General features: G+C 38.4%; 5 protein-coding genes across 8 annotated transcripts in view; 3 read left to right on the forward strand and 2 right to left on the reverse strand.

Annotated features, from left to right (window-relative positions):
• Positions 1–824: 824 nt before the first annotated feature.
• LOC115995752 (probable lysine-specific demethylase ELF6) lies at positions 825–8,274 on the forward strand. Of its 3 annotated transcripts, none has more exons than XM_031234879.1 (7): positions 825–2,353; positions 2,924–3,002; positions 3,178–3,245; positions 3,761–3,911; positions 4,608–5,170; positions 5,590–5,865; positions 5,991–8,274. In XM_031234879.1, exons 1-7 carry the CDS (start codon positions 1,210–1,212, stop codon positions 7,856–7,858), a joined length of 4,149 nt encoding a protein of 1,382 aa, XP_031090739.1. In that variant the 5' UTR covers positions 825–1,209; the 3' UTR covers positions 7,859–8,274. The 3 variants fall into 3 exon arrangements, with proteins under 3 accessions (XP_031090739.1, XP_031090738.1, XP_031090740.1); XM_031234878.1 differs by having other exon boundaries at positions 826–2,353; positions 5,587–5,865; XM_031234880.1 differs by lacking the exons at positions 2,924–3,002; positions 3,178–3,245 and having other exon boundaries at positions 826–2,353; positions 5,587–5,865.
• Positions 8,275–8,875: 601 nt separating this feature from the next.
• On the forward strand, positions 8,876–9,988 carry LOC115996218 (probable acetyltransferase NATA1-like). The gene has a single exon (XM_031235369.1). It carries the CDS (start codon positions 8,976–8,978, stop codon positions 9,681–9,683), a length of 708 nt encoding a protein of 235 aa, XP_031091229.1. The 5' UTR covers positions 8,876–8,975; the 3' UTR covers positions 9,684–9,988.
• A 1,018-nt stretch (positions 9,989–11,006) lies between these two features.
• LOC115996216 (lysM domain receptor-like kinase 3) lies at positions 11,007–12,846 on the forward strand. The gene has a single exon (XM_031235366.1). The coding sequence runs from the start codon at positions 11,417–11,419 to the stop codon at positions 12,722–12,724; it is 1,308 nt and encodes a 435-aa protein (XP_031091226.1). The 5' UTR covers positions 11,007–11,416; the 3' UTR covers positions 12,725–12,846.
• Positions 12,815–15,877, reverse strand: LOC115996217. Of its 2 annotated transcripts, none has more exons than XM_031235368.1 (4): positions 15,754–15,877; positions 15,180–15,481; positions 14,043–14,294; positions 12,815–13,314 (listed from the first exon to the last, which is right to left on the reverse strand). In XM_031235368.1, exons 2-4 carry the CDS (start codon positions 15,420–15,422, stop codon positions 12,979–12,981), a joined length of 831 nt encoding a protein of 276 aa, XP_031091228.1. In that variant the 5' UTR covers positions 15,423–15,481; positions 15,754–15,877; the 3' UTR covers positions 12,815–12,978. The 2 variants fall into 2 exon arrangements, with proteins under 2 accessions (XP_031091228.1, XP_031091227.1); XM_031235367.1 differs by having other exon boundaries at positions 15,180–15,485.
• Positions 15,878–16,329: 452 nt separating this feature from the next.
• The window catches only part of LOC115995612 (ATPase ARSA1-like), a 5,572-nt gene continuing 2,328 nt past the window's right edge, over positions 16,330–19,573 (reverse strand). Inside the window, exons 3-12 of the mRNA XM_031234700.1 lie at positions 19,429–19,491; positions 19,188–19,298; positions 18,714–18,788; positions 18,544–18,612; positions 18,395–18,460; positions 18,217–18,294; positions 18,037–18,135; positions 17,616–17,750; positions 16,819–16,976; positions 16,330–16,701 (exon numbers count right to left, since the gene is read on the reverse strand). Coding sequence (XP_031090560.1) covers positions 16,839–16,976; positions 17,616–17,750; positions 18,037–18,135; positions 18,217–18,294; positions 18,395–18,460; positions 18,544–18,612; positions 18,714–18,788; positions 19,188–19,298; positions 19,429–19,491 — 834 coding nt within the window. The 3' untranslated portion in view covers positions 16,330–16,701; positions 16,819–16,838. The remainder of the gene's footprint in view (positions 16,702–16,818; positions 16,977–17,615; positions 17,751–18,036; positions 18,136–18,216; positions 18,295–18,394; positions 18,461–18,543; positions 18,613–18,713; positions 18,789–19,187; positions 19,299–19,428; positions 19,492–19,573) is intronic.

Raw genomic sequence — 19,573 nt, forward strand, 5'->3', positions numbered from 1 at the left:
AGTGGGATATATATAATATGTTGTTATTAGTCAGGGGAGGCTATTGAGTAGATGTAACATAACTATTATATCAGAAAGTTATGCGTTCAATCTTTGCTAACATCCTCTTAGTTAGACACGCTCTATATGATCTTCATAGTGCGATTTATTTCTCATATCCTTTGTACAAAGTTTTTTTTTTTTTTTAAAGTAAAATGTAATATCATACTTTAATTTGGTTAAGAAAGACCACACAAAATAATACGGAGTAATATTTATATGTTGTTTGGTAACATAGTTAGTTTATTAGTCAATTTTGAGTTATTTGACCACTATTAGTTGTTTGAATTGGTTAAACAATCAATATAATTGTTTGATTAATTGGATTTTTGTAACATCTTATTGTTTCAAAATAGTAAAATTAAAAAACTATTCAATGTAACTTTTTCGATAAATTTTGCATGTAATCAGCTATCAACTAACAACCAATTTACCAAATATCTTTTTAGGATCAACTAATGCTATCAAATAGTTAAATTCACTAACCCAATTAGTTAACAGCTATCAACTAACAACTATTTACCAAAAATCCTTTGTGATACAACCAATTAACAATGTTGTGTTTGGTAAGAAGTAGATTTCCAGAGAATTAGACCCACAAAAAAAAAGAAAAAGAAAAATTGAAAAATTTGTAGTAAAAACGGTGGGTTTGCATGGTACAGCGGGCCGAAAGGAGCCAAAGGAAAGAAGGTTGCTGCTAAAATGCGCCGGTAAATCGACCGATCAAAACAATAAAAAATCGTACGGGCGCGTTACAGGCCAGCAAGGAAGCATGGTACCATATCATATCCGGCGCAGGATAAGTGAACCGGTACGCAGTGATACTATTGTGCGCAGTTCCGAATCTCCCTAGATAACCTAATTCTTCGGATTTCTGCAATTTCGGTTTGACTCCTCTCTGTCTCTCTGCGCCCGTGTCTCCGGTGCCGTTTAAGGCCCAATCCTCCATTGAAGCTACAGGTTCTACTGTTAAAGTGTTGTTTAAATTCAATTGAATTGTTTTCGCTTTTGTGGGAAGAGGGACCTTAATGCGGCGCTTTGTTTCCTGAATCCTGAATCTAGGTTTTAGCATCATGCTTAGTGTGTTGTGATTGGAGTATACCTGTTTGATTACTCGAGTTTTTTAGCTGCGTTGAGTTGTTTGGTTATGGTTCTGTATCCTGGTTGGTGATGAAGAATGTGGAAATGGCCCAATGGCTCAAAGGGCTGCCACTGGCGCCCGAATTTCGCCCAACAGATACAGAATTCTCTGACCCGATTGCTTACATTTCTAAAATCGAGAGAGAAGCTAGTGCTTTTGGTATATGTAAAGTGATTCCACCGTTTCCTAAGCCTTCAAAGAAATATGTGCTCCATAACTTGAATAAATCGCTCTCAAAGAGTCCGGAGTTGGGTTCTGATGTAAAGGTTAGCACTTCGGCGAAAATGAGTGATGGGGATAAGGGGAATGGTGATCGCGGGGAGGTTAGGGCCTTCTTTACTACTAGGCGCCAGGAATTGGGCCGGAGCGAGAAGAAGAAGATGAAAGGGATGGCTGGGAGCCAACCATTTGGAGCTCAGAAACAGGTGTGGCAGAGTGGAGAAGTCTATACATTGGATCAGTTTGAAGCAAAGTCAAAGGCTTTTGCTAGGAATCAATTAGGCACGGCTAAGGATGTTTCACCATTGGCTGTTGAGGCAATGTTTTGGAAGGCAGTTTCTCAAGAGCCTGTTTGTGTAGAGTATGCTAATGATGTGCCTGGTTCAGGTTTTGGAGAACCCCAAGGTGTTTCTAATATTTATAGAAAAAAGAGGAGGAGGAGGAAGAGGGCAGTGTTTGATAGAAACAATACAAGAACTTGTGATAGCAAGAATGAAGTAGATATTCTTGATAGTGATAATATAGATAAAGATTCATGTTGTGCTAGTCCTAATTTATGTACAGAGTCACCATCTGCTTGTTCAACATCCTCTCAACAAAGTCAAATTTCATCAGTACCTGGGCCAAAGGGTTTAAGTGACAGTAATGACGTTGAAGGTACTGCTGGTTGGAAGCTAGCAAACAGTGCCTGGAATTTACAAGTAATAGCAAGGTCACCTGGATCAATTACCCGTTATATGCCAGATGATATTCCTGGGGTTACTTCTCCTATGGTCTATGTTGGTATGCTATTCAGTTGGTTTGCTTGGCATGTTGAAGACCATGAGCTTCACAGCTTGAATTTCCTTCACATGGGATCCCCAAAGACTTGGTATGCAGTGCCGGGTGACTATGCATTTAAATTCGAAGAAGTCATCCGAGTCCATGCTTATGGAGACAGTACTGACCGGTTAGGTATGCAAGTGCTTTCTGTAAAGCATGTACCAACTTCATAGAGTCAGGAGATTTTAATGGCACCTTGATGTTCTCATTTTCAGGCTTTTTTCTGTTTAACTACTCAAACTGGTTATCCAAGATTGCAAGATCGTTTTATGTAACAGTTCAATCTATTTTTGAACAAATAAGTATAGGAATTATATTGGTGAACTTACATTGAAGGAACATCACCCCCCCCCCTCCCCACCCACCCACCACACACACACACACACACAAAACAATGAAGGCCTTTTCCTTATAGAATGAGAAGCCAGTTTCCTTTAATATTCCTTTTTAATGTTTTGATTTATGCATGTGTTATTTGGATAAGGTTTTGCTATAAAGCGATGTAGATGGTGGTAAAATGATATCTCTGTCCTTTTGAATAATGAATACTTAATAGGTTAGCGTACAAATTTTTATTTTCTTAAGCCAAAGCCAACTCATGTAGTCATGTTTAAAGTTATAGTGGTGATCACCAACATCTGCACTGGAATATTTAACTTACTCATTCAGCATGTATTCATCCAATTGCTTGGTAATCTGCAGCTGCTCTCACTCTATTGGGTGAGAAAACTACTCTTCTATCACCTGAAGTAATTGTTTCATCAGGCATCCCCTGTTGCAGGTGGGCACCTATTGTGTAGCACCATCTTTATTTATTTGATTATCTTTTTCTAATTTTGTACTTCTGGCTGAGTGGATATGATTCCCTTGGACATGTTAGTGACTCTAGTTGTATATTCCAATTGTCTTGTTTTCCAATGTCTCAATATCTACCTTGGCTTTCTTTTTTTTCTTAGGTTAGTACAGTACCCTGGAGAATTTGTGGTTACTTTTCCAAGGGCGTACCACATAGGATTCAGTCATGGTAATTGCTTTACTTTGTTTACATAATGGAGTATTTTCTTTTTGTTTATGTTTTTCAAATCTTCATTCATACGGCCCCTTTAATTATGTCTGATTACTCAATACTGAATCTAATTATCTTTGTTCCAAATTTTTGAAGAGTCTACTTTACTCCAAAGACTACAGTTTCTGAGTTTCAACTGAGGGCTTATATTTTTTAATATGTTTGGCTGAAATGTTGTGCTTTCCTTGCTACCAGCTATAAGCTCATTATGTTAAAAATGTTAAAATGTGTTTGCAGTAATGAGCTTGTGTGAAGTTGGGGATAGGAAATATCAATAATTCAATACTCAATAGTATTCATATGATTTTCTTTACATCTTTTGATCCTTTATTGTTTGGTCAATCTATTTTTTGTTTCTTCATGCATCCATGATTTTAACTCTTTTGCTTGTGAAACTTAAATTCTCTCTTAATATTGTGTCAACTGCTATTTGTTGTTTTCTCATACTTCACTTTCTCTTTGAGTCTTTTCAGGTTTCAATTGTGGAGAGGCTGCTAACTTTGGAACTCCAGAGTGGCTTACAGTAGCTAAAGATGCTGCAGTTCGTCGAGCAGCCATGAATTACCTTCCCATGCTTTCTCATCAGCAGTTGCTATACCTATTGACCATGTCTTTTGTTTCAAGGTCAGCTTGTAAGCTTTCATTTCAGCCTTAATGAACTAATTATCAACAATAAAAATAAAGATAAAAAAAATTCATATATAATGTGCTGATTTGTTGCATCTATATGCTGGCATTAAGCATTTATTTTTATTCTTTCCAAATGATATTCTATCTAATCCTGGTTTTGCCCTAAGAGTCTAAGGCAACAAAATTCGCAGACTCCATATTCCTGAATTTAGAAACTGATCATGTCTAACTTGGCATGGTATCTAGGTTAATTTCTGAGTTCTGTAGCATATTTGTTTATGAGTGGGTCCACATTGGTGTTAAACCTTGATTACATTTTCAACAGGTTAGGAATTGATCTTTGGGCCCCTTTTCTTATGTTTTAATAAAACAGAAAATATAAATAAGGATAGAACTGTTGTATGGAAAAACTTATCCAATAAGGGGGAAAACCTGTTATATTGAATTAGACATTAATTTGGATAGTCCAAAAAGGTTCAATAAATATCATATGCATTTGGTCTTCCTTTACATCTCAGCTTTCAGTTCATGGGTAACTTCTTGGCAGTTTTCCTGGTACTACTTACTATTTTGCTCCATTGATTATGAAGTTGAAATCTCATATTGCATCTCCTGTGTTTAGGTACTATATAGCCTTTGGTTACTGAATGCTCTTCAAACATAATTTTCTTTTAATAATTTGATTGACAGAGTGCCAAAGTCATTGCTACCAGGGGTGCGTAGCTCTCGCTTGAGAGATCGTCAGAAGGAAGAAAGAGAGACTTTGGTGAAGAAAGCATTTGTGCAAGATGTTATAAAGGAGAATGAGCTAGTAACCATTTTACTACAGAAAAATTCCTCTTACCAAGCAGTTCTTTGGGATGTCAATATGTTGCCATCTTCTACTAAAGAATTTGAATTACAAAAGCGTGTTGGTGTTGATGTAAAAACAACAAAAGGGAGTGAACAAACTGAGAACTACGACAGTCAGGATCTTTTAAGCCAGATGAACTCATATATGGAAAGTTTAAGTGATTTTTGTGTGGATGATGATGATTTGTCAAATGACTTCCATATCGATTCTGGTGCATTACCTTGTATAGCTTGTGGAATACTGGGTTTTCCATTTATGGCTGTTGTAGAACCATCAGAGAAAGCAGCAAAGAACTTTTTCTTGGAGGATTGTCATACAATGCAAAACATAGGAGACCTAAAAGACGTGGAGTCACATTCCCATTCACTACAGGATGACATAGTAGAGGGCAATGGTGCAGGTATTCTGTCCATCAATTCTGTAGTGTTCTACATTGGTCTTAGTCAAATGGTTGCCGGCCTTTTAGGCATTTCCTAATTATGTTATGAACAAAATAGAAATCAAATTTAAATAGTTTCTGACATAAAAATAATGGTCCTTTAGGTACCTTCCTGGTATGTTCACCATGGAAGAAATATTTTCTATTTGAATTCCATTTGAACCTGCCTACTTTGTATGCTGTTATTAATTGCTTATGAAATGTTTTAGCCCTAATGCCACTAGTTGGAAAACCTTGGTTAATTGATGTTGAGGCATTCTGTTACATAGTATCTCCCATCTTATTAAAAATTCTGAATTTTTGTTCTTGTTTTCTGTTTGGAAAATGAGAAACTATTGGAATTCCTTCATCAATTCTCTTTTTTTAATCTGCTGCAGTAGACAGGTCAATGCCACACAAGAGGTTTGCCCTTCATTCTCAGGAAATGTGTTCTCGTGCTGACTCAAGACCGTCTTCTGTATCTCATATGGAGGATCAACCTCCATTAGATGACCATTCTATATCTCCAAGGAATGTTGCTGTCAATCTTGAAGGGAAACAGGATGTCTATAATAAATTTCTAAGGCCACACGTATTTTGCCTTGAGCATGCAATTCAAACAGAAGAGTTGCTGCGTTCAAGAGGCGGAGCAAAAGTTCTTATTATCTGCCATTCAGGTCAGGGATCTCTTGGATTGTTATTTTTGAACCAAAACAAAAAGAAATTTTATTTGCTTTTCTGACACATTGATATATTTGTTTGGTCAATTGATGGACTTGCCTGCATCTTCTTATTCATGCAGACTTCCAGAAAATAAGAGCTTATGCAGCATGTATTGCGGAGGAAATGGACGCTGCATCTGTCTATAATGAGATTCCTTTAGATAATGCATCTGATGAACATCTTCGCTTTATTGATCTTGCAATTGAAGATGGAAACAGCGAATGTGTTGAAGACTGGACGTCAAAACTATGTATCAATTTGCTGCATTCTGTGAAGCTGTGTAGAAATTATCCAGCCAAGAAACTACAGTATGCACTGATTCTGAGCAGATTGTTCCCTGAAACAACCCTCAGTACAAAGTGTTTGAGTTTCAAATGGGAATCCAGAAAAGTACGCTCAAAAAGGAAGTTAAATTGTCAAGCAGAAAGCAAACCATCTCTGTCTTTGAAAATTGAAGAGGAGAAGGGTTTAGGAGCAAAGATAGACGTTCAAACAGTGAGAGAAAGAAATATAATCATTCAGTATACAAGAAAACGATACAAGTTGAAGCCTTGTGCTTCTACTGATGTCAGTAAGGCCTTTGTAGAAAGTAATACTCTCATTCCTCATGAAATCTCCAATGCTGATGAAAAAGCAAGATGTGAATCAGAAAGTACTCCAATCAGAAATGGATGCACAGGAGCTGGTTCTTTAGATACGAGAGTCTGCACCATAGCTTCTAAAGAGATGCCAGAATTGCAGCTTGAGTGTCAGACACTGACTATGGAGGATCAAAATGAAACTTCACATTCAAAACATTCTCCCGTTGTCACCACTGTAGTGGTTGAAAACCCTTTGGCCCACCCTAAAGACTCCAAGTCAGAGAAACCTGACATGGATCTTCCAGATCCTTTAATAGAATCAAATAAATTGCCCTTGCTACATGAAGTGAATGATGTTGAGAGCAGTGTACATATTGAGAGAGTTAATTTTGAAGCTTCGGCTTGTTCAGTTGTAACTGCTGTTTGTAGTGCTGAAGTTTCTGAAAGTTTGAAGCAGCCTGATTGTACAGAGATCAGCATCACAGAGAAGGCTATTGATCTCCCTAGAATGCATGGTTCTGAGAAAGGGAGAGATTGTAACATTCTGACTGATGGTTTTGTGACAGGAGTGTATGCTCCCACCAACTCCTCGGGATCTTGCAGTGATTGCCCTTCTGAACAAAGATCAGATGAACTAGCAGAGCAAATAGCTGAAGGTCAAGTTGGCAGTGGCGTTGAGGCATCTGATTTTACAAAATTTCATAAAAAAATTGGGCATGAAATTCAGAGTGTGCAAGACTTGGATGATGCCAATCACCTTGTGGTGAGGCCCTCATCTACTGCAAATGGAGGCAAAAGAAGAAGAGAGCTGGACATGCTTATAGGGAACAGGGGACGTAATGCTGGTGTCTTTGTCAAAAGTCCCTGTGAAGGCCTAAGGCCAAGGGCCAAGAAAGATGATACATCTGGATGTACAGGTGATAGTAAGATAATTGTTGACGAAAAACCATCAGCCAGGAAACTGAGGAACTGTTCAGAGAAATCTTCAACTTGCAAGGATAAGAAAGAGCAAACGAAAGGATCACACAGGTGTGACTTTGAAGGGTGCAGAATGAGTTTCCAAACAAAGACAGAGCTATCCCTGCACAAACGTAATCGCTGTCCCGTCGATGGTTGTGGGAAGAAATTTAACTCCCATAAATATGCTCTACTTCATCAACGCGTCCATGAAGACGATAGACCCCTTAAATGTCCGTGGAAGGGTTGCACCATGTCGTTCAAGTGGGCTTGGGCTAGAACTGAACATTTACGTGTCCACACCGGGGAGCGGCCATACAAGTGCAAGGTTGAAGGATGCGGCCTCACCTTCAGGTTTGTGTCAGATTTTAGTCGACATAGACGTAAAACTGGGCATCACAGCAGGTGATCCAAGTCCAAATCTGGTTTTGTCTCATCAGGCAGGTTGGTTCTGTAATTTAGCTACTCTTTGATGGAAAAAATCACTTAAAACTAATTTGATCAGGTCATTTAGCTTTTGTTAATCTCAAAGAACCTAAGCATAGGGTAGGTGTAGCCTGATACTTCTGTAGCTCCTACTATGTATGGGACTGGTTGCATCTTGCAATTAAACCCAACCACCCCATTAAGATTTGTTATTCTTTAGGGAACTTCATATTTGTAAGATGCATCCTTGATGCTTGTCTGGATCATCAGATCCTATGTTGTCATTTTGTCCTGAAACATGGCTCAAGGAACTAGATTCTATCATGTTGGCAGGTTGGGTTTTCTTCCCACCATTTGGAATTCTATGTTAATGATCCATATATACTTGGATTAGTTTCACTTTTGGTCTGCACTGTACTTTTTTGGGTGACTAATCACTACCCGAGAATCTGTTACTACTGTATTAAGTAGTAGATGACTAAAATGGTGGCCAATTGTAACATTTTGACTCAATGTGTGTCTAGATTGTTCTGAGAATAGCCAATTTGGAATCATCCTCTTTGAATTCCAATTACCTTTTGATTGCACTGCAGTTGTGTTCAAGTGTGTCAAGTAATCAAGGTTTTCTTCACCAACTTGTTTGTAACTTCCTAATAAATTCCATTGAGAAATCTTTAACGCTAATCGTATTTGATACAATCAATTTTCGTACTTGTCCCATAGACAAATTATATAATAGACCAGAATCTATTTTGCGTTTTAGATTCTGGTCTAAAAATAACTTTCAGATTTTGTATATGTAGTTTGACATATTATATATCTGTATTAATAGTAGATACAAAATGTGTTAACTGAAGGATTCAATTTTTTATTTACGCTCGCATAAGAGTAGAGTTTATCCAATATTTTCTTTGTTGCTCGCATGCTGGTAAAGTTTACCTAATCTTTACCAGCCCACCCAAAAATGAGAAGAAACTGCTCTCTATATAAATCCTTGTATTGTGATTTGTGAGTGCAAAAAAAAAAAATTCACTATCTCTTCTTTGTTGTGTCTGCACTTTCTTCTTCACTCTTCTCGACTGTCTTGGAAAGTAGAAAAAATGGCAGCCGCCGCCCCACCGCCGCCGCCTACCGCAGCGCCGGAAGTGTTCAAGGAGGACATAGTTCCGATCAGGCACCAAGTTTTCACGCGCATCCGTCTCGCCACACGCGCCGACGTCCCCCACTTGCTCAACCTTATCCATGAGATGGCCGTTTTCGAGCGTCTCACCCACCTCTTCTCCGCCACCGAAGCCTCTCTCTCCGCCACTCTCTTCCCCGCCGATAATCCCCTCCCGCCATTCGCCTCTTTCACCGTCTTCATCCTAGAAGTCTCCCGCAATCCCTTCCTGCCTGCCCCTGTAAACCCTAATTTCACTCCAATCGAAAAAATCGTTACTCTCGACCTCCCAATCGACGACCCTGACGCCGAAACTTTCAAGTCCCAAGCCCTAACCGGCGCCACCGTTGCCGGATACTCCCTATTTTTCCCTAATTACTCCTCGTTTCTCGCGAAACCGGGGTTCTACATCGAAGATATATTCGTCCGAGAGGTCTATCGGAGGAAGGGATTCGGACGGATGCTGCTGTCTGCCGTGGCAGGTCAGGCGGCGAAAATGGGGTACGGGAGAGTTGAATGGGTGGTGCTGGATTGGAACGTGAATGCGATTAAGTTTTACGAGCAGATGGGGGCTGAAGTCCACCAGGAATGGCGGATTTGTAGACTTTCCGGTGAGGCTCTCCAGGCATACGCTCACGCTCAGATTTGATTAACTTTCTGCTAATCTTTCTTTCCTCTACAAATCTTTATTATATCTCTCTGTTCTCTAAGTATGCTTATCTTCTAATATGGTGTTGATGTTGATGGATAACAATGGCTTCTGGATTCACTCTCCAGATTCCTCCTGTTGGATTTTAGAAATTCCAACTTTTGCAGTTCTTTACAGCTTTCATCTTTGCTCCTTTCAATAATATCTGCTTCTCCCTAATTTGTAGTTGATTTAGTGTGGGATTCTCCCAAAACAAGTAGAATTGTTTTCCCATGTGAATGTGTGCTTATATTTGGTTTTCTTCATCTCCATTGATTTCACTTTGCTAAAAGTTGAGCCCTTCATATTTCTAATCTGCAAAATTGTTCTAATCATCAGCCACAATTTCATATATGCTTCCAAAAATGGCATACCATGAACATTGCAAGTGACACCACAACTCACAGTGGCTTCATATTTTCTTGAGTTTCTACTTAACAGTTGATAGAATGTTTATGAGTCTATGTTCCCACTAGAATAAGTTTGAAATTTGAATGAATAAATAATTTGAGTATGTGTATGTGGTCCAATTTTAGGGTTTGATGAGTGTTATTTTGTGGCACACCATGAATCAAAATAATGTTGACTATTGTGATGGTGAAATCATATTTTAATGACAACATTAATTCAACTCTATTCTATTAGTTCCAACCCCCTAGTCAATGCCCAATATTCCCACAATTTCATCCTTCCATTATAAGATAATCTTAATAAGCTTCCAACTGATATACACACAATGAAAATAATAATAATCCATTCTGATGACTAGTAAGTGGGGATCCGCATTTGGGACTGAGTATATTTATAAGCTTTCTTTGCACCTTCTTTCCAAAAAGAAAAATGGTAATTTATACCAATCACAAATACATTAAATATCAATGTCATTCATGAATTATTAGTGGTGTAAATATTATCCATTTATTTTCAAAGTGTGATATATATTGTCGCTCTCCTGAATTATTAGTGGTGTAAGTGTAGTTATACGTCGTTTTTCTTGTTCAAAGACCACGTTCTTTTTTCTTCCATTTTTCTTTCTTTGTTTGTTCTTGTCGACACCAATTCATGATTATTGCATCATCAAATAGTGAATTTTTTTACTTTTTTTGTGTGTTTGTAGTTTTATCCTAGAAATATCGCACACACTGCACCCTCTCTATATTATCTTTGGCGTATATATCCCAAGGGCGAAAGCAAAATATTTTTTAGAAAGTGTCGAAACTATAATTCATGACTAGCCTTAGTTCTGGAATGTAAAGTGTGCTATTCATAATAAGGGATTAAAAAGAAAAGAAAATAAGTTCATGTTTTTTCAAAAATTATCTCCTAATTCATTTTAATCACGATGACATAAGTATATAATTTGTATTTTGTGAGCCAACCTAAGAAAGAGACAACATAAAATAAGTCGGCTAACAATGACACCACTAAAAAAAAAACCTCCCAAATCCAATAAAGCAAAGACCAGACCAAACAACAAAATAAAAGTCGGTCAAACCTGCAACAATCTAATCTTCTCTTCTGCTGTGATCACCCGCCACTTTCCGTTTCAACTCCGACAACCTTCGAACCCAATTCCTCTTCCCCAAATTCAAAACTTGGACAGTTTCAATCTTTTCTACGTAGAAGAAATTGGGGTTTTTTATGCTCTGGGCAATATAATGCCGCGTGTAGTGAGGTGAAGAACCTCCTAAGCTATGTGCAAATCAAAGAAGAAGCTTACCGGAGCAGCGGTCCAGCCTTCGCCGAAGAAGAAGACTCCTTCGATCTCTCGGAACTCTTCCTCGCCGGCGCCGCCCGCCGGAAAGCCGCCGCCGTTCGATCCCTCCTTGTCGACGAGTGGCCAAATCATAAGCTCCACCGCTTCGACCTCGAGCTTTTACATAAACTACAACAAGGATTCACAGTCGTGGAGATCTTCGCGATCGAGCAAGAGAGATTCCCTCTCCAGTCTCCGGGAGGCTCTCCCGGAGCAGACTCTCATCTATGATTTCGCCGAAATTCGCTCCGCTACGGATAACTTCTTACAGACGCCTTTATCCTCTTCCTCCACATCCACCACGTGGCGCTGCGTGGTCCGCGGCCAGAATGTCGTCATTATCCAGCGGAAATTCCGCCGCCCGATTGAAACGCCGGAGCTCATCGAGCGAGTGGCGATGATATGCAGAAGCCATCACTCCAGCTTAATTCCGCTCAAAGGAGTCACGATTTCCGGGAATTATATTTATTTAGTCTACGAGTATATCCACGGAGCTAATCTTCATAACGTTCTCAGAAACCCCCGAAACCCTAATTTCACGGTGCTCTCGAATTGGATGCAGAGACTTCAGATTGTTTCCGATATTGCTTCCGGACTCGATTATATCCACAATTCTACCGGTCTAGGTTTCGACTTCATCCACAACCACATCAAGAGCTCGAGCATTATTGTCACGGAGCCTTCCTTGAGCGCCAGAATCTGCCACTTCGGCGCGGCGGAGCTTTGCGGTGAGATCGCGAAGAGGAGCGTGGAATCCGAACTCGAAATTGAGCCGAATAGCGTGAGCTTGAAGCGATCGAACAGCAAAGCGATGAAGTTCGAAGGTACGAGAGGGTATATGGCGCCGGAATTTCAGTCCACGGGAGCCGTGTCGCAGAAATCCGACGTGTACGCCTTCGGCGTTGTGGTGCTGGAGCTTTTGTCGGGGTCGGAGGCGTTGAAGTACATTGTTGATGAGGAGACGGGAGGCTACGTGAGAATCTCGGTGATCGAGACGGCGAGAGCGGCGGTGGACGACGGCGGGGTGAGAGGGTGGGTGGATCGGCGGCTGAGGGATTCGTATCCGGTGGATGTGGCGGAGAAATTGGTGCGATTGGCGCTGGAATGCTTGGATGATGACCCGAATGTCAGGCCGGATATGGGTCATGTTGCGGTTCGGGTCTCTCAGATGTATTTGGATTCCCAGACTTGGGCCGACAAGATTGGGCTTCTCACTGACTTCACCGTTTCCCTTGGACCTCGGTGACTATATTTTTTCCCAATTTGACTGTATTCTTTCCAGTAAATAGTTAATAAAAACTGCAATACCATTTCCAGTTGTAAATAAAGCAATAAATATTAAGAAAGCCTCTCTTCACTTTGCAAAAATCAAAAGCCTATCAATAATAACAGTACAAAACTACAAACAGAGAATGCTTCAGTGTAAGAAAAAACTGCAGTATTTACTAAACCATGCATATTCAAACAAGAGAACTACCCACCACTAAGCCACCAGCATCATCAATAATAGTAATCATCGTCCTCATCCTCATAGTACTCCTCGCCGTACACTGGATCTACAATAGCACGCTTCTCAACCTTTTTTGCTTTTTGCTTAGGGCGATAATACCATGTCGGGGTTTTCTTAATAGCATGTGTTATCAAGTGTCCATCAACCTCATCCATTTCATCGTCTGTCAATCTATTTGCGTACTTCTCTTTAATGATCTTCCAGTGCTTGTTTAACCTTGCAAGGAGCTTTGTCAGTCGAATACTCTTCCTACCTCGAAATATGTAGTACCTGATAACATCTCTAATGTAGCGCCCGATTTCTTCGCCTCGAAGAATGTATATATACTGTAACACAAGAAACACCACAACTCAGCATGGTAGTGAGCAAGACATCTTTCAAGTGAAATGTGCAGATGGAGGTAGGGAATATTATAGAATTTAAGGATGCCAAGTCATGTTTCTGGGAGTTGAAGTCTTGACTCACATTAACCAACAATGAGTGTCTTACATGATTTGGTTGGTGACTAAATTTGAAGAAATATAAAGCGATCTCTTAAACACACAAATCTGGTTTCGCAATGCAAGGGATGTATCTAAGTCAAGGAACTTGGCTTGGCTTATCATAGTTCATGCAAACATGAAGAATGTACATATTCATCACTTATCTGCACTTGCCAAAATGAAATAAGTAAAAGCATAAAACCAAAGTGATAACCATAAAAACTTTAGGTTTCAGTTACATTTCCTGTACATGCTTGATGCTTCCACAGTTGAAAACTATAAGCACATGAAAAAGGAAACTTCAGTTACATTTCCTGTATGTGTCTATCCCCCAACTCTTAAAAAAGAAACGAACTTTTAAGAAAACACCAGGTAAATAAATGAATACACTCTTTGTTATGTGTAAGCATCATTAAGAAAAACAAGATTATTGTATGCAGACACAAAAGATGGACAAACTCTTTGTTATGTCTAAGCATCATTGAGAAATTTTATTTTATTTTATTTTAAAAAAGATCATTATATGCAGACACAAAAAAAAAATGCACAAGAGGGAGTGAGACAGTTATTACCGTATATATGAAACCCAAAGTAGCCATGGTCACTTGGAATAGTTCATCAAGCTCGTCGTCTGAAGTGTTTTCATCCTCTGATCCACCAGAACCCCCACCACTACCCCCTCCTCCACCACCAAGGCCACCACCACCTGTGCCTCCATCATCAAAGAACTCTTGCTTCTTAATCTGCTGCCTTAGCACATCCTCAATTGACTGTTCCTTCTTGAAACTTCCTAAGAAATTCTCCAAAGCTTCCTTTGGCGCAGCCTGGTTGACAGTTCAATATACAGTGAGCTTCACATTTCTCATAGAAAATTGGCTGGAAGCTTTTTGTGGTACCTTCTCTTTGAACATTCTAGAAGCATCTCAATCCTACATGATTTATCATCTGACATTTTCCCTTTATTTTCAGAGGGTGTGGTTGTTTAGATGGAGGCACTTAAGCAATCAAACTTCATGGTTTATAAAGTCCTAACTAGCATTTCACAAGCACAATCCTATTCCAAGCCATGGAACCAGCCTAGATTTATTCATACCCCTACGCTGACAAGTACAAATAATGGTACAATATTGACTTTAATTTCCAAAAACAGATCAAATGCACTATCATCTAAAGCCTTTAATTAGTTAAAACTAAAAAGAGAATGAAGTAGGAAAAAATTAGAAAGCATTGACAACAAAAGTTCTAGACTTCACAATGAAAAAAAAAAAACAGAGAGGCAAATACCACACTGCAGGGAAATGCGCCAAAAAGAAATGAACTTGAATGGCATAATATAGATGAATTTCTTTCATAAATCATAATGCTCTTATGTTGATTTTATATCTTGGTCGGAGCAATCCTGAGCAAGAGAGCTCGAGTGGGATACCAGACAGTGGACAACAATTCAGCCCAAAGAGATGCAATGCCATAAACACAAAACAGACAGTAAGGAACCAAGAAACTGAAAGCCACCGAAGAAGCATCCTATTTCTTTAGTTAATATATAGCCTACACTTAATTGCACTCAACAAACAAAAGAAGGCTTAAAGTAATTGATTAATTAAACAGCACTCAGGCAACAAAAGCTTCGCCTTCTAGGCTTCTACATCCAGATTAAGAATTTGGATAGACTCACAAACAGAACCAACCGGCTAAATGAATATGCTTACCTGATCGCCACTGCCTGACTTCTTACCACCAAACAAACAGACCGGTGCACATTGCTGGTATCTAGATGTACTAGCCGCCGCTCTAAGAGAAAACTTACGAAGACCTGCAACCGTGTAAATTGATGAAGACTTATTCAGTCTCAAGGAAACCGGAAATCCAGGATTTGTTGCTGAGGCAGCACTTCGAGATGGAGCAATAGGAGCGTAGGCCGATATGCAGGGATTGACATTAACGCAGTTCATCTCACCGAGTCGTTCAACAAGCTCTGAACCTCATAAGATTAAAGTCCCCGGTATCACATCTATCTATGAACAATAAGCTACATGTCAAACATATACTGCGCAGAACACGACAGACGAATTCGAGAAATGCAAAGAGAGACCAATGGAGTTCGTGATTAACATCAATTCTAAGCTCCAAACCAGTAAGGCTTTCAAAATGAGAGAAACCAAAAATAAATAAAAATGAAACTAATCGCAAGCTTCTGGAGAAATAGGAAATTCCTAGTAAATGAATTCAGCTGAAAATTGAAACAAAATCAAATGGAAAGTTAGTTCGAGGATAGAAACTTACATGAATGGCGGGTCTCGGCGTTTAGCTCCGGTTAGAGGAGACAGGAGAGTCGTCTGGGCAAGGAGATGATAGATTGATAGGGCTAAATTGGACCCAAGGTCGGCAGTAAGAATTAGTTGGGCTGTTGCAGTGTTACCCATGTTTTTACGCTGGTTATATATAAATTATTAAAATTTTTAAAAATAAATTTTTACCATGTTTATGGCTTTGTTCGGCTGAGGGAGTTTATATTAAAAAGCTAAAAATAACCTAGTAACTTTCTAATTTCTCTTCAATATATTTAGTTATTTAGTTGTGATTTCAATTTGACTTTGTGTGTTTAAACATTAACTTTTATATAAACTATTTTTTTTTTTTGAAAACATATAAACTATTTTTTTAAAGCTAATTTTATAAATTATAAATATTTTGTTTTACTTTATATATTTTCAATATATATTTTTATTTTATATTTTATTAAAATATATTAGAATAAAAATTTAACTGTGTAAGAAAATTTGTATTCAATAAAAATAATAGTACAATATTAATATTAATAGGGCAATATACAACTCAATAAACATAAAAATATTGACATAAATAAAAAGTACTAAACTGGATTTAGTATTATAAGTTTTTTAAATTTAGATTAGAAAATCCCTATTATACATCGACATAGACAGGAATGAATTTGTAAAGTACAAAAACTAGTATATGACTCGGAGATTTTCAGTAACAGAACACTATATACATTCATCTTTCATTCTTGAAGTCTGAAAAGAGAAGTTTGTTTCAAGGCATGGCCCAGGAAAAAGATAGCACATCATCTTCCTCACTGAAACTCCATCCTGTGCAGTTTTCCCAGCAATCTGTAAAATGCTAGATGCAACAATCACCATCTCTGCAGCAAAATTTGAATAAATAATCGCTATAGCGGAGGTGCAATGTCCACTGCTCACAACGCAACGCCTGTATTGGTCGATATGCAACAGAAAGAGTTAAATTACCCCAAAATTATTTCATGCTAGTTACCAAAAGAAACACAAAGAGACTAGTTGTGTTGTGGAGTATTAGGAAAATGTTAACTGGATTGCGTAGGGCGATATTCATTTCCAGACAATATCTCCTAAAAATTGAAGAGCTGGAACGCCTCTGATTTCTACGTCAACAAGGGGTGCCTGGACCAACATCAGACTACAAAGTTCTGGATCACTCCGAATCATATCGAGAGCACGTGCTTGATCCTGTCAATGTTTGAACAATCAGTTTATTCCAGGCTAGGCTATATATAACATATTTGGAGTCCATCAAGGGTTAATTCATGAGCACAGGCTTCAATACATTGACTGTTAGAATTCAAAGAAAAATACTAGGTAATACATGAAAGTGTACTTCCTTTGCATTTTTTGTTTGGGTGCGTGCACTTTTCAATTACAACTAGGAGCTGATACTTGGTAGTTACTACTAACAAAGCATGATTCCGACATAGAAGAAGATAGAACTCAGTTCTACACATACAATGACATTAAAGCCTACGGCCTACCCTCGAACAACCAATTAAAAATGAGGCTGGAAACTGCCAAACAAAAAGTGTGATTTGTCAACTAGCCAATTGAAAATAGTGACTACAGCACATGCTTCCAAGGAAAGGCTAACATCAATTTGTGGAAAGTGATTTGGGGCTCTATGTGTACAGTAACGACAGTATTGCATTATACACAGCTTAGATAATAACAAAATGTGCATAGAATAGTATGTTCATTCCAGAAATTAATAGCTCCACAACAGATGTGAGTTTCAGAATAAGGACTATTTTGAAACTGGAAGAATTGTAACTTCATTAGGATAAAGACATAAAGTAACACTGGTGCAAATATTTGTACCTTCCTTTTCATTGCGCAGAACTTGCAGTCTGAAACAGACGGAGGAAGAACCTGGTTAGCAATGAGCCGCTTAACAGGAACATCTTCCTTCTTCAAGGAAGCACATAACCTTGATGATTCACTAATTGCCATCACCTAGAAGATGTAGCTTTAACCAGGTTATCAAACTTTTCATATCAGGCATACAGTAACATTTTCCAATCCAAATTACAGCTAAAGGTCTACAAGAAACTCCAAAGCTCTAAGCCACTGAAGCAAGATAAGGCGTAGGGTGGTCAAAATAGGCATGTAGTCAATTCCTCTCAAGGAGCTAGATACAACTTAAGTTTATCACTTAGTAGCCAATAGCAACATCAAGAAAGCATGGATTTCACTAATCAAGGAATGTAATAGGTGTCAATTAGTTTATAGGATTCATTACCGTGGGAATTGTTACAATGACAAATTCCGTTGAACTTGTGTCACGAAAAAGTTCCCTTACTTTTATCATCCTTTCCCGTAATCGCTCCAATTTATCGGCCTGCACAATGCAAGAAGGTTGTTCACAACAATATAGATATTCTTAGATAGATGTTATCAAATCCAAGTCAGTCAAGCTTACAGCATCTAGTTTTGGGGCTTGTTCCTGGCCAAAGACAGATTTTATTGCTGAAGTAGCTGACGTTATCTTCTGCCTCAACTGTAATATGATCACATAATAAAAAGTAAACCAGGATGTGAATTATACATATCATCTTATTCATACAATCTTAAATCCTACAAAGATAAATAGGTTCTACCTTTAATATCTTTCCTATTGATGCATCCAAGAAGTCTGGCAATGATAGGAGCCGTAGAGTATGACCCTGTGAAAGTATGAAACACAAATAATCACTATAATGAAATATATCTTCAATAAAGTAATAGGCAATAATAACAGTTTGCTTACCGTGGGGGCAGTGTCAAACACTATACGGGTGAACATATTGTACTCTTGTGATTCCAGGAATTGCATAACCTGGCAAGAGGTTCATTAATCAGTAAAAGCAGAAAATTTAGTACAATGTATTTTGTGGAATATATAATCAAAGCGAAAAAGCACTGAAAAATATTGCATGCCTTTGAAATTGCAATGGCTTCATCTAGGCCAGGAGGTGGTGTATCCAGCAACTCTCCAAGCTTTAATTCACCAAGCTGTGCCCATCACAAAAATAAGGCAGCTAATAGTTAACATCAAAGAATGCTATAAATTGTTCATTTGTTAGAAGAGCAAAGCTGAAAGTTTAGTGTTGCATCTGCATAAGCAATGGAGTGGAAATTATACAAAGAAAATCAAGATCATTTATTTACAGAATCCTCAAAAAGTCCAAGTCAATTCTCCCTACATAGCAAGTATACACATCATTTCTGTCAAGAGTTAAAGAATGGTTATGCAATAAAAGAAACCCCCACTATTAACTAAGAAGTATCAAGTTGCTTTTTATTATTGATGTTGACTCCTTACTCAAGATAGCTTTAATCACTAGATATATGACATTATGACATATTTTACCAGCTTAGCAGAAGTTGGAATGTGTACAAATTTAACTTTACCTGATCTGCAAGCACCCCAAGGCCCATGCCATCCATGAAGTCTTTGATCCCTGATCCCCCACTCTTCTGGGCTGCACTACGAAATTCGTCTTTGGCCTTTTCAGGGTTTAACTGTCATAGTCCATATATTCACAATTTGAGGCCAATGCAACTATTATTCAAAGAGAGAGGAGGAGGAGCAATGTATTGTTAATATTCATTGTGCAGTAAAGAAACTACTGCAAAAATCTTTTGCACCCACCTCGAGGGCAAATAATGGAGAGAGTGGTCCTTCCACTGGTACAAGCGTCCCCCCAGCCAAATCCTATTGTAAATGTTTGAGCAGAAAATCTTTGTTACTTTAATCACAAAAAACAAAAAAAAAAAAAAAAAAAACAAAAAAAAAA

Source organism: Ipomoea triloba, chromosome 11 (assembly GCF_003576645.1).
Source record: "Ipomoea triloba cultivar NCNSP0323 chromosome 11, ASM357664v1".
NCBI lineage: Eukaryota > Viridiplantae > Streptophyta > Magnoliopsida > Solanales > Convolvulaceae > Ipomoea > Ipomoea triloba.

Bases quoted from the DNA above. Each gene is read 5' to 3' on its own strand.
- LOC115995752 (XM_031234878.1), top strand. From the start codon at position 1,210: ATGAAGAATGTGGAAATGGCCCAATGGCTCAAAGGGCTGCCACTGGCG. The intron at 3,003-3,177 runs GTGGGCACCTAT...TTTTTTTCTTAG, and splicing joins TCAGGCATCCCCTGTTGCAG to GTTAGTACAGTACCCTGGAG. The intron at 3,912-4,607 runs GTCAGCTTGTAA...TTTGATTGACAG, and splicing joins ACCATGTCTTTTGTTTCAAG to AGTGCCAAAGTCATTGCTAC.
- LOC115996218 (XM_031235369.1), top strand. From the start codon at position 8,976: ATGGCAGCCGCCGCCCCACCGCCGCCGCCTACCGCAGCGCCGGAAGTG.
- LOC115996216 (XM_031235366.1), top strand. From the start codon at position 11,417: ATGTGCAAATCAAAGAAGAAGCTTACCGGAGCAGCGGTCCAGCCTTCG.
- LOC115996217 (XM_031235368.1), bottom strand. From the start codon at position 15,422: ATGAACTGCGTTAATGTCAATCCCTGCATATCGGCCTACGCTCCTATT. The intron at 14,295-15,179 runs GTAAGCATATTC...ACTGTCAACCAG, and splicing joins AGTCAGGCAGTGGCGATCAG to GCTGCGCCAAAGGAAGCTTT. The intron at 13,315-14,042 runs GTAATAACTGTC...CTTGTGTTACAG, and splicing joins CTTTGGGTTTCATATATACG to TATATATACATTCTTCGAGG.